This window comes from Enoplosus armatus, chromosome 19 (assembly GCF_043641665.1).
Source record: "Enoplosus armatus isolate fEnoArm2 chromosome 19, fEnoArm2.hap1, whole genome shotgun sequence".
Taxonomy (NCBI): domain Eukaryota; kingdom Metazoa; phylum Chordata; class Actinopteri; order Centrarchiformes; family Enoplosidae; genus Enoplosus; species Enoplosus armatus.
Window position 1 is genome coordinate 1,425,909 of NC_092198.1, and position 14,372 is coordinate 1,440,280.

Below are 14,372 nucleotides of genomic sequence, written 5' to 3' on the forward strand. Positions count from 1 at the left end.
GAGAGTTGTTTTGTGCTGCTTTGAGAAGAAACTCACATGTCAAAGTGCTAACTGCCAGAAGTCTTTTTACAGCTGATAAATGCTGCTCATTAGCTTCCAACCTTCTCTGACTCACGCTTCACCGCCGTTTGTAATTCTGATGAAGTTGCTTCAGAGTTTACGTCAATACCTTTTTACAGGAGGTGTGGATTTACGTTGTCTACACTGTGCACCTACAGAGCTACACAAAGACGAAAATGTGAGATGGAAGCAGAGAGAAGAGGGGTGACATCAAGGTAAACGGAGGGAAGAAGATTACCAGAGAAAAGAAAGAGCAGAAGAGCTTCATGGAAAATGCAAAAGGCAGCGAAAGAAGAAATCTAAAAAGGAAGAGATTGATAAAAAGAGGGGAAGAACAGGCGACAGAGGCAGAGAGACAAACAGAGAGGTAGAGGGAGGCAGGGAGGAGCTGACAAAGAGCACATAATGAAGCTGTGCTCGGCTGTGAGTGTGAAGGGCAGTAATTTACTGATCAAGGACGGAGATTGATTTGTCACCGGAGTGGAAAAGAAAGCCCACAGCCAGAGTGAGAGGCTTCAGCCTTCTCTCTGCAGCGCTGCTGTCAGTTAGTCGGCACACTTTCACCGTCTAAATGCACAGGAGCTCAGCCGGCGCTGACCCGCACCACAGCTCCACAGAGGTGCGCCCAGGAGACCTGCCCGGTCCAGTTCGATGTTAAAGCAGGACTGAAGAACTAGTCCTGCAAGTCAACTGCACACGTTTTAATCCAGCTACATGTCCAAGAATTCATTTACATTTCCGCTGTGATGTAGCATGTTACATATATTTGACACGTATCTGATTTAAAGCCATCGTTTATTTTTTCATTTTGAGTTTCTGAATCCTGCCAGCTCTGAAACACACGTCCACTTCTCCTTCCGTTCTATTTCTCCTGTTAAAGAAAGTTTGATTGTTTCTCTTGTTAATAAAGCCAATAATGACAATATGAATATTACGCAGCTTCTATTAGAAGGTCCAGCTTTGAAATTCAATTTTAAGAAGCATACAGATCATGGACTGTGTAACAGAAGTGGACGTGGCCACCGCGACGTCCCCCGTTGGTTTGTGGACTACCGGTCTGAAGCCTCGAGTTTGGCATTGTGGCCGTCGCCATCTTGGTTTTTTGGAACCAGAAGTGACCATATTTGGAGGAGAGGGTGGAGCTGGGGATCTGAGAGCCCGAGGACACTCTGCAGGCCTACCTACACCTGCGACCTGGCTGCACCTGGTTCCTGGCTGCGCCGTGAGAAGTAGCTGCTAACAGTTAGCTTGTGAATGTACTTACAGCAAAACGTGAACAGCCGACTCCTCGAGTGTCTATTAGTACAACCGAACGCCTCTATCCTGATTGACAGGTCGCCATGATAGCAACTTGTCAATCACAAGGCAGCCCCGCCCTAAAGCAGACCCTGTTTTATCGTCTCTTTCACTCTAAATGGGACCATAATTTACTAAATGAACATCATGCTGTGTTGAAGAAGACTTGAAACTAGAGACTGAGACCAAGAACTCATCAGGAAAATGTTCACTGAGGTCATAAATCAAGTGAGCAGTCGGGTCATTTTCTCATAGACTTCTATACAATGGGACTTCATTTTGCAGCCTGTAGCGTCGCCCCCTGCTGGCCATTAGAAAGAGTGCAGGTTTAAGGCACTTCAGCGTTGGCTTCACTTCTCAGAGCCGGAGGTTGGCGCTTGATACGGATGAAAGAATAAACTGGCAACTTTCTTTACTGCCTGTCTCATTATTAATAAGGTGGGTGATGCGACGACATACAAGACATCAACTTGTCAAGCAGTGAAGATATATATTGTTGTCATGATACATTATAGAGGATTATATCTACATAACTAACCCGTTCTTGTTAAGATGAATCAGTGTTTGTTAAGTGTCAAACTTTCTCTCAATGAAACGTACATCTTCCCTTTTCTGAAATCACCTTCCACATGTTGCTGTTCCAGCTGCAGTCTTATTATTATTATTATTATTATTTGCTCTCCTAACTTTAACTTGACAGCATGAACTCTCTGATTAGAAGTAGCTGTAAGAAGTTAAGACATGAGATCAAAACCAGTAACAGGCAAACATCCAGCATGAACTCACAGAGGCCTCATGACAAGAGACGTAAAATATTACATCAGCTATCAAGCTGTTTGTTTGGACCTTCTTTCTTTCCTTGTTGATGTCAGAAATTCACTGCATATGCATGAATCAAACTTGACATTCTCTGTCCGAGTTACAGCGAGGCTCAGACCTGAACTCTCTGCTAACTGGCTGATTTCAGCGGCTGCTGGCTGCAGTTGTCGATTAGACGTCGTGGGTGTGAATCACAGATGGCTGATCTGAGATGACAGCTTCCTTTGGTCCGAGCACGTCCCGATCGATATGAAAAAGTATCAGGGTTAAAGATGCAAAATAAAACCCAAGACAGTCACAAACGGCAGAAACTCAAAGTTGAGACAAAGCAGGACAAGAAGGCTCATTCTTCTTAATTCTTAACAATGAAAACCAAACTTGAATAAACACTTGAATAAGTGTTATCAGACTTGAATAGTCACGTCGGCCGTCTTCATATACAGTCTATGGTTTGTATCTATGGCATATATATTTGTAAGAACGGGGTGAAACATGAGTGTCTGTTATCCTCAGCAGTCGTACGTCCTGAAGAGCAGCGTACAGATCCTCCACTGAAAGGCTTCAGGCTTACAGACAACATGACCACACACCACCACCCCCCCCCCCCCCCCCCCCCCCCCCCCAGTTAGCCCAGAGCAGACTCTCAGGAATTGATTTTTTTCCTCCCCCCCGCCCCCCCGATCTTGTAGCAGCATCCTCTTGCAGGGTTTTATTTTTTCCCCTGACCGTCTCTTTCAAGGCGGTCCGCTGACAATCCACTGATTCAACAGACAGAAGATCGATCCAATCTCATCCAAGTCTGCGTCTCCGAGCTCATATCTTGACATCTTGACTGCCCGAGGAGGTGGAGGAACACAGGTTTATCTGTTCCACACACACAACACATACAAGAAAAAAGTAGTGCATCTTTTCTGGAAGTTTATCTCAGCATCAGCAACCCAACAGAGGCCCAGTGGGTTGGATTCTCTTTGTTGTTACACGGCGTCATGAAGCAGCGACAGTAACAGAGAGGAGGTCACGGCTGTCACATCTGGAGACGGCTGATATGACAGCAGAGTCCCCAAAGACCAAACCACAATATTTACAGTGTGCGCCCACTTAGAGAGACCTGATGGAGCAGAAAGCTGACAAAGAGCTTCACCTTTAGACTTGACAACAACTCTCAGTCCCGCCTCCATATTCACCTCAGCCTCGCTGTGGCTAACGTCAAACAGTCAGACTTCAGACGTCTAGATTCATCTGGTTTACGACTAGTTCAGGAAAGTTTATTTGTATATTTCAGGACTAGTTTGCCATTTCTTTTCAAACTAAAAAAACATAAACCGCGTCAAACCGCTCAGCTTCGTTCTCCTTCTGGAAGAATTCAACAGTTTCGAGGTGGTTTTACTGTTAAAATGGAGCCAAGAGCGTAACAGAGCTGAGCTGCTGTGGCTTCTTAATGTGGACTCAGTAATACAGCTTTGAGAGATTCAGGTGGTGACTGTTGACTCACCTGAACGAACACAGGAGAGGATGTTGAAAACCTGCTCTGCATGTCTGTGGTGTGTTTCAGCAGCATGTGACTTTGACAGCAACTCCACAGAGGCTCCAGGGTCTGGTTTTAAAAAGTGACTTTGATCCACCGGTCTCATTTTCTGTCCCGTTTAGACGCCTAATGAGAGCGGAGCGCTTTGAGAGTAGAGGACGGCTTTGATCCTCAACTAATTGTCCATCAGTTTCTCTGCCTTTCCTGCGTTAATCTGATCGCTCTCCACGTCTGAGCAGCGGTGGACGAGGCTCGCCACACCGCGAGCAGATCGCCTCACTGAAAACACCTCCGTCACCCTCAACTAATCAGCATCTCTCAACTCAGCTCATAGTTTCGGTTTGATAAACAAAAAGAAATTAGTTTATTAGTCGACTAGACGATCGACAAAATCAACTTAAGTCATTTATCAAGAAATAATCGCAAACTTCCTCTGGGTCCAGCCTCTCAGGTAGGATTTGCCGATTTTCTCTGTTTAATATTTTTCTAAATTAAAAATCTTGATCGTACAAAACAAGACATCTGAAGTTTGGACTGTTTCTCATTATTGTCAAACCTTTTATAGACTAAACAATGATTCAATTCATTCAAATCAAAAATAGAAGACAGGCGTGTGTATAAATATATATGAACATGAATATGTTGTACATGTGATGCTGTTTTAATAAAGTGTTTTATCTTCCTCAGATTGCTTCAACATGTTGTAAAGTAATTTGACTATCACGCCGTCTTGCTGAAGGATCACAGAAAGTAGCCATAGTAGTGATTTGAATTTTTCTTGATGTGTATTTAAAAACAGTGAGTTTTGGGGGTAAACTGGTCGACAGTCTCCGTCTCTGCACAGTCACAGTTTGGATTCAAGTGCAGGATTTGGATATTCAGCCCAAATTAATTTTGTTCTGGGCTAAACTCCTGCTCTTTAAATGTACTTGGCAGTGATGCAGATTGGTCTAAATATTGGCTCAAATAATTTCACATTTTCTCCGGCAATGACAGCCAAAGTTTAGCCGCCTTGCAGACTTAATATAGCTGACAAACCTCAGTGTGCACACGTCTCCACACGGGATGATACCAGTTAGCTCGTAGCGTATTTGTAGGCCAGTCAGATAGTAGCTCAACCTAAAATGCCAAAGCCATCATGACTATAAGTGAAGTGCTGGCAGCCATTATCAAGCTGCCTGAGAATGCTATAGCTGTCATTTACGTGGGGCACATCTAACGGAGATGACATTAAAAAATGCTTCTGTCCGTCGAAAAAGTCACAGTGGAGAGAGAAAAGAGTGCACTCCCACCGCCCGAGGTCTATTTCAATACAATGTATGTATCCACAGCAGTGGATCATTGAGGGCTGAGAGAGGAGCACTGTGGGAGGAAGATGACAGATAGAGACGAAGACAACAGGCAACTAGAGAGCCAAAGGATGCTAATTAATTAAGCCGTCATCACAGATGCCACCGGAGCTTCCACACAAAAGGAAAACGCCTGAAAACCACTAACAGGGCGAAGAGATGATCACATTCATTCTTTAGGTTTTACACACGTTAGGCTTCTACTACATAGATTTTAAAGCAGGTCACGTATCTGCTGCGTACAGCCGAGAGACAGCCAGCATTACTACAGACACACACACACACACACACACCACACACACACACACACACACACACACACACACACTCACGTTAAGTTAAGTCATGATGGGTTGGTGACGTCACCCCAGTGAATGCAGGGATAGTTTTAACTAATAATAATAATAATTCCCCATGATGTCCACCTGCGCTGTAAGTCACCACCCTGTGTTAGGACCTGCAGGTCTGTGGACCCCCAGGACCCCCTTCCTGTGAGGCGGCAGTGACAACAAGAGCTGAGATGTTTAATTTGGTTAATATGGAGACTGTAGTCACTCTAGCTGGTGTAAAAGCCGTCAGATTTTAACTGACTGTATCTTGACTTGTATCTTTGCGTCTGCAGCTTCGTCGGCCTCCCCAGGTGGCAGCACGTTGATTGTTACAGCACAACGGTTCCCTCTCGCTGCTCGTCCCGTATCAGGACCGATTATCTCCACTTCTCAACTTACCGCTGACTCAACTCAACATGCCAGCTTCCTCCCCACCCGCCTGCCCTGCGCTTCATACAAAACTGTACAGCGGGGGGAAAGCTATAGCTATGTGGTCGTCATTTGTTTTCTCTGAGAAGGTGTGTTATTGGTCCCCCCCCCCCCCCCCCCCGAGGATCCGAGCAGAGCTGGTGAGTAAGGATAAAAAGACAGAGACATACTGACGAAGCTCTTTGCAGCAACTCGAGCCGAGAGGAGGGCTGCTGTGTGTCTGTGTGAACATTAGAGACCTGACTGAACTGGAACCTGACAATTCACTTTTCTGTTCTCAGTGTGACGTCCACAAACTACAGCTGCCTGATAACGCACCAGACTCCCCTCTGCGGTTTAAAGCACGGTCTTTAAAAGCACATTTACAAAGGGTCAAATTACCACTCTCAGTCTGACAGTCACTCCGTCATCTCGGTACCGACCGTCTCTGACCTTCCTGTTGTCACGGTGACACGTCAGAAGCAGAACAGATGAGCGTTAAGGACCCTGCGGCCGGTTCCTCGCTAATGTCATCCGTCTGCATGGCGGCTCGTCTCACGTCTCCCGAAGACTTTCTCCCTCCACATACCACTGCCACTCACACGGGCAAAGCACCTCCATTAAACTCACAGTTCACCTCATCGCAGTCACTGATTACCATCAAGCATCAAGACGACCCCGCGCTCGAGAAAATGTAGGACTAGGAGCGCTTCTACACCCGGGAATCAGCCACTTATATTAGATATTTAAAGATGAAACAAGACGTACGGAGGAAAAACTCTCCCCGAGCGTTCACTGACGGCTGCAGAGCCAAAGAGAGCAAATTGAACTGGCACTGGCCTTTAGAGGCATCAGCTGTGGCGCTCATTTCCTCTGGCTTTGCAGCCACCGCTGAACCCTGCAAACTGATTCATCACCCCAAAGCCAAATTTAATATCCCCGAGCCAAACTTAATATCATTTAGGGCAATCAGCCCAGACGCCGGCCGGCTGCGAGACTCATCGGCTCGGTCTAATGAGACAATAACACGGAGAAGTTTCATGGGATCTCACGGCAAATGAAGTACGATGGAAGGTTAACGAGGAAGACCACCGACTCACCCGACTCTCTACACGCCTCTTCAAAGGAAATCCAATCTAGCACTGCAGCTAACGATCATGTTGATTATTGAATTGTTTGATATGCGACTGTTTGGATATTCTTTTGATAGATTACTTAAAGCTGCACTAATCAATATCTTAATATCATCAGTGATTATCAGAATTATCAGCAACTGCAGCTTCCTTCGGCTCTCCGGAGCATTTTAGCATCTCCTGGCTCAATAACAATCATCATTAATGAATCCATTAATTCACGTTACATTCCTTCTGTTTACTATCAAACCAATCACAACGTCCCCTTCAAACATATACTTACACATGACTTATGTTGTCGTTCTCCCACCACAAAATCAGTTCAAGTCTAAATCAATTAGTCTAACAACTGACAACTAATAGCCAACAATTGTGATAATTATTTTCATATCTGATTAATCGTTCAGGTCAGTTATCGAGTGCCGAGCGTTCTCTGGTTCCAGCTTCTCAAATGTGAGGCTTTGTTTTCTGACTAAAGAATGAATCGATTAGTCAAATAAATACAGTCCAGTAATCAGTAATGAAACTAATCATTAGTTTCAGCCCTGCACATTAACATGCACCTTACTGTTTGAGTCAGTGTCAGTTTGAATCGGTGAATAATTGAAGTGATTCATGGTGCCGTTTCCTCCTTGTTGAACAGGATCCAGCTGAGATTTATTTTTTATATTTTTTCTGCTCTCTGTTCAGCTACAATCCTCTCCGGTAAATCAATACAATAAAAAAAAACCATGTGGTGAAGATAAGACAGCTAGCCACAGTTTGCATAAAGTGCAGACACTGGGACAGCGACGGCCGAGGGGGCACAGTAATAGCGTCAGGGCGGCATTTACACCGCCCAGTGGCTTAGTGCTACTGCCGGGTTTCACGGAGGCTCCGTCCTGAGGGGCTGTGGCTGTTTGGTGTGTGCCGCCGCCTGTCACGCCCTCTGACAGAACTACGCAGCGCCCAGATGGCAGAGCTTATCTGTATGCTGCGCCGCTCCAAGGACAGAGGCAGCAGGCTTCTCTGAGGATGTATGTCAGACAGGAACAGCGGCCTCAGCCACCCTGCTGCTGATACAGTACTCAGGACTTTGATGCCTCCGCTCTCTTCACCGTACGTCCTTGAAACAGAGAACCCAAAGCACACCGTCTTCAGATGGTTCCTGAGACAGCTCTGACACTCAAGGTGATCCATGTTCATCAAGTCGCATTGTGTTCAATTCTATAAAAATGCATAAAACAGATCTTCACTGCTGTGCCTGCTTTACTTTCCTGAAATCAGCAATGATTTATCATTTTTTAAAGATGAAACGGTTCCAGCTTCTCCAATGAAAATGCAAACATCAAAACACTGGATGTCATCTTTAGGAAACAGTGATGGGCACTATTTTCTGACATTTTATGGACTAAATGATTCATTAATCAATCATTAAAAAGAACCTACAGTTACCTGCAGCCCAAGTTAGTTTCTTCAAAGCGTTAAACGATGTTTATTCTGGTATCTTTAAACCTTTCACCAGGTTAGGATTATCAGCCGGCTCTAATGTTGAACTACGTCTGAGAGAGTGGACGTAGCTGCTATGAAGTGTGGAAGTCAACACTGTGATACATCGGCAGGTTTTACTGTTTGTTACCGTATGACATCTTGATGTACGGCATGAACACATCGGTGTTCCTTTACAGCTTCAAACCAAACTTCTAGTCAATTCTCCTCTCGGTTTAATAGTTATTGTTGTAGTTATTACAGTTTAAGAGGGTCAAGCTGTGAATATTAATATTCGTCTTGGTTTATATGTCAGCCCATGAGTAACAAAAACCTTGCAGGACATAAATGCCAAAGTTATGTTTGAGAGTGTTCTTTTCTTTTACAGCCACATCAACAATGTTTAAAAAATAAATACGACTTCCAAACTTCAAATGCTGTTTTCTCTCTCACAACACTGATAGTTTTAATAATTCCCAACTGAAACTGGAAGGACTGAAAACCTCCGGACTCGTTTCCTCGTGTGTTTCCAGACAAACGCTCGGAGCGGCTATTAAGGCCCCCCCCCCCTCTATGATGCGACTGATAACAAGGAGATAAGGTTGATGATGTGTGAACACGACACACAGCCCTTCAGCCATCATCGCATGTCCTCTCAACCTCTGGAACATAAAGGCCTGAGTCAGCTCGGAGTCCCAGGACAGATGGGAACGATCCGCTGTCTTAACCACCAGCTGGAGAAGGGTGGAGGTCAGCCTGGCAGTCACTGTGGTGGCAGGTGGTACGCCGATGAACTGGGAATTTAAAATTTCAATAATACTAATAATAACTGTACGATACAGGCAGCTTATATGTAATACAGGGTTCATGGTTCCCAATATTTTAATTGGACTGTAGAAAAATCCATATTTATTCCCACTGAGATATAAAATGTGGAAATAAAAATGAATGGAGTAATGGAGTATTTTAATGTTGTGGTACTGGTACTTTTACTTGATTTAAGGGTCGGAGTACTTCTCCCACCACTGGCAGTTGGGGGCCATTTCAAAACCTTTAACGAACATACTCAAAACATTTGCAAAGCCCATAAGATGAAGAGTTTCTTGAGGTGATAAATGACGCGTAGAGTCACTTTAACACACCATCAGCTGATCCTGCTCTGAAGTGAACTTTCATCAAGTCAGACCTGTTCGTAGGACCATCTCTGGTTGACATTTCTTCATCAGTCTATTCAGACTAATGACCTCTCTATCTAGTAGTTTTCTGTTGTTAGTGGCGGAGTCCGCCACTCGCACAGTATGTCAATATCAATCAGGGAAATACAGCAGAAGTCATTTTTCAAGAGACACAGTGAACAGCTCTGAGTGAGTGCTCTTACTTAAGAAATCAACCCAAAGTTTCACACGAGGCTCCTGAGGGATTCATGAACTTTTTCATTTGGCAGTTACTATGACTAATGCTCTGAGTTGATAGCTGTAATCAATGTTTTTCTTTCGTTTCTCTCTGCGTTTGATGGATACCTGATGACGCACGCAGCTCACATGACCTACATCACAGAATTAGGTCTAAAGTGGAAAAATCAGACACAATAGCTGTTGAAGTTCTAATGTGTTTTCCGCAGCTCGGGCATCTGATCCTGTGCTCTCAGATGTTGTGCTGTCGAGCAGCTGCAGGCGTGTTCGTCCACGCTGCTGCTGTTTAAATTGATAAAAAACATGTTCACACCTGTAGTTCGGTCCATTTGGCCGCAGACGGAGGAAATCAATGTTGATCTGACATTGTTTACTCCTCTCCAACACAACAATCAGTTTACAGACTACGTTTCTGCCCTTATTCTGAAAAAGACAATATTCCTACTAAGCCGTTAACATGGTGAACATCCCACTAATATTGCTGTTTGCATGCAGCCGTGCAGACTCAGATCAACGTAATGACGTGTGAACACAGCCTCCCTCTTTCATTCCTTCCACCACCTTCTTGAAAAGGTCGGTGTTTCCAAAAACATGTAGTAAAAATATACATGTCCAAAGAAGGCTCCTAAAACCTAAAATGCTATTTTTTCCATTCGGAATAGTAAATATGGTCATTGATTGGACAGTTTCCCTGCATCATCAGTACATCATCAGGACTCATGTGGGGAAACAGAAGCAGCTCATAATGCTTGTTATGTGAATATTCATGTTCTCTGGTGTCACAAAGAGCTCACGAAGAAATAACTGATTATGAGCATTATTAGTAATATTAGACTGCAAATCCACAGCGTTTTATGAATACTGACCAATAACCAGTGACAGAGACAGAACCTGAACAGGAACATTACAGGAGGTGTTCCTGTCACACACTCTTTAATGGACACAAGCACAGCAGCAGTTTCAACAGCTTCTGACTGATTGATCAGGGGAAATCATGTGCTGACGAGCATGTCTGTTACCATGGTTGCCATGGGATATATATATATATACATGTATATATATATATATGGCTTATACAGGTCACTTATTATCAGCTGATGGATTTAATAGCAGTTCCTCTTTTGAAATCATGCATCTGTGCTTTGATCAACAGCTTTCAAACCAGCTCAAACAAACCGAACCAGCAAACGCAGCAGAGTCTGTTTCAACTGAACCAAACCGGTGAGGTGTGAAAGCCAAACAACTCCGCCACCAAATATTAATATTACTATGTTGAAGACACGTGCACTCGCTCCAACAGTCACGTTAATCTTGACTTTAAATAAGAAAAATCAAACCATACAGGCAGACAGAGAAGCCATCCAGTCAGTTTTTATGTCACTGCAATGACAGTTTTCACTCAGCACTATTGACGGGGGGGGTCTGCTGCTGCTGACAAAGACGCTGTCGCTGTTCATGGCTCCACTCAGCCTGGGGAGTGTTTGAAAGCTCACGGTTTCATACTGGTAGCTGTCGAGCTCAGTGGTTTTCAGGGGACGAGGAGCTCCCAGAGGGTCTTTCTAGAGTCCCTGTGGGTCCTCCGCAAAGTGACATATAGTTTAATGTCACTTTAAGTTATGCAGTGATCTTTAACATAGCAACTGACTACTATGTGTCGTGAGCACATGGGATTAGTGGGCCAGAGGAGGCTTTGTCTATGTGAATTGAATATCTTTGGGTTTTGGACAGTTGGTCTGAAGATAACAAGCAGTTTGATGAATGATATAGATTATAACCGCTTCACGTACGGTTTCTTTTGTACTTAGTTTAACCCAACTTTTAAATTCTGTCTCCCTCTCTATCACGGCCTTGTTTACCACACCTCAATCCTTCTGTCTCAGGTCCAAAGAGGGTTTTGTTACAACCTCTGTAACGTTTAGCTTGCAGTGGTGCAGCTTCAGGAATAGAGGGTTCAACACCTCTGGATAACAGCATGAGCTAAGTGCGTAAAATGTTAATGGAGATGTAGATGCAGTCTCCTCTACAGTTTTTACATAATGGGAGGCGCAGAGACCTCTTCCCCTCAGAGAGTGAACTGCAGAGAGCTGCAGGCAAATGAGACAGTCCAGCAGCTCAGTCTTCAAACACAGCGAGTCTTCAAAAGCAATCTCGTTGCCCCTCCTTCAGCCTTGAGGGAATAAAGACGAGTGGTGGGGGTGGACAGTGAGACATCTCCATGGGCACGCTGATGGCTGCAAGGGCAAAATCCTAAGTCAGAAACTGGGGGGGGCAAGCAAGTAGGTGGAACCCTCAATATGAAACGGCACAATCTGGAAGTAACCAATGACCTCACCGGTCACACACAGCTGACACACAGTCTGTGTGTGTGCTCATGTTGTAAAAGCTTCTCAGTCAACTCTTTAACCAGAAGATATGATGAGCTGTAACGCTGAAAAACACCTGGCCAGGTGTGTTAACAGGAGCGTTTACATCCAACATGTTCAGCGGTGATCAACTAGATGCAGATCAGAGGTCTGTGCACCCAACAAGAGGAAACAGAGCAGCACGGAGCAGGGGGGGGTCAGTGCGGATGACGTGTGATGGGGGGCGTGACACCGCGGTGATTACGCACCTGGATGATGACTGTGTGCTTTGAAATGTGAAACCGCCACATTAACTGAGGTTAATTTAAGCTCACAGTTACAGGTCTCCTGAAAGCACGGAGGACGATGGCTTCACTTTTATCTGACACTTTGTGGAGGAGTCTTCCTTTCAAAAAACCATCACTGCTGGTTTGTTGGAAACAATGGCTCCCAGGCAGCACAAGGCTGTTTTGCATTGTCAATATCTGCAGTGAACAGTGGGTTCAGCTATTTTTTCCCTTTAACTTGGCCCTCAAAAAATGCAGTGTTGATAGAAATTCTCCTTTCGGCATCGCACGCCTCGAGAGACTCTCGAGAGGAGAAGGAGAAAAACAGGCGCAAGTGAGCATGACCGACCCTGCTGAGTGGGAGGGAGGCTCAGCAGGAGGGGTGAAGGGGGGGGAAATCATCTGTATCCGTCTCCTTTTTTTACACATTTCCATTTCGAAGGACCCCCGGTGGCTCGACACTCCGCTCTGCCTTTCACAGGAGGCAGGCCGGCCAAATGCAGCTCTCGCCTGGCCTGTGACTCAGGCGGTTGCCAGAGCTACCGAGAGACGTTTGAATACGCGGCAGACAGGAAACTGCTGGGACGCAGTATTGATTACGGGGGTACAGAGGTGGTCGTGGCAACGAGTCAATAGGGCAAACTGTTTGGACCTGAAGCCTTGCACAAAGGCCGGCTCTCTAAGAGCACAAAGGTGAAACAAAACAGTATGAAAGAGAGAAAGGGGGACCGTGGGGGAGAGAGGGATGCCAGTGAGGGTACGAGAGAGAGACTCGTGGGCTCAAACTGAAACTATACGAACGATGGGGATGAAGGAGCACGTGTGCTGAAGCAGTGGGGGTGTTTACCTGGAAGGCCTGCCAGAGCTGATCAGCCAGAGCGCTGATCTGAGAGAGGATGTGACGAATGAGAAAGGACTTTGACATGCTGCTCCCCCCCAGCGTGATCAGGTTCTCCATCAGCTTCTCTGCAGCCTCGAGCTGAGGAGCGGAAAAACAGACAAACGGGATCCCTTTAGAACTTTAGAACATTAAAAATACAACATCTGTAAATGGACCCATTCTAATTCCACCAATCACAAACTGGGTACAATAAATATGAGCTGACTGAATTCATACTGATCAATGATCAACTAAGGCTGTGACTACCATCACTTTCATTATCCATCACTTTCTTGATAAATTGATTTATCTAAAAAAATGGCAGAAATATGAAATGTGTCCATTATAATGTCTCAGAGCCCAAGGTGACCTTTTCACACAGCTATAAAATATTCACTTTAATATGTGACAGAGAAAAGCAGCGAATGTTCAGGTCTGAGAAGCCGGAACAATCGAGTCTTTGACATTCCTCTCTTCAACACGCCTGAAACGACCAACGACTATTCCATTAATTGAACAATAATTTTCATCTCGTGATACAGATAATCAATAAGTTGCTGTTACATTGCATGTCAATGATCTTTCCACGTTGTCCCACTCTTTTACAGGAGTTGCAGTGAATTCACCTGGCCACCAGAGGGAGCAGTTCAAGTTTTTTTAACAGCAATAAAAACGTATTCGTCACTCACAAAGTTCACGCATGACTGTTGTTTAAAGATGTTTTAGAGAAGAGCTGAAACCTTGAAGCCGTGTTGACCACGTTGCCTTTAAACAAATACAGTTTTGTTGTCTGCCAACATTTCTGCATTCAAAGCATTTTGAATGTGAAAATCCGCCCTTCACGACCGGAGCCACGAGTAATACCACTAAATCTTTAAAAGTAATCACCTTGGCGATCATTGTTCGTCTGTTGTGTGTGGAGATGTGTGAGACGACTTGAAATCCTGCCTGCCAAACGTTTGCCATATTAGCTGCTATGTTTCACGTCAGCAACAAAGAAACTCCTCCACATATAAACACACAGCCTCCAGAGGCCTCACACTCAGAGCAAACACTAAATATCGT

The 14,372-nt window shown here is 44.8% G+C and overlaps 1 protein-coding gene across 1 annotated transcript in view; it reads right to left on the bottom strand.

The window, feature by feature from the left end:
• The window catches only part of mei4 (meiosis-specific, MEI4 homolog (S. cerevisiae)), a 57,757-nt gene that overhangs the window by 27,364 nt on the left and 16,021 nt on the right, over positions 1–14,372 (bottom strand). Inside the window, exon 4 of the mRNA XM_070926286.1 lies at positions 13,275–13,406. Within this exon, the coding sequence (XP_070782387.1) occupies positions 13,275–13,406 (132 nt within the window). The remainder of the gene's footprint in view (positions 1–13,274; positions 13,407–14,372) is intronic.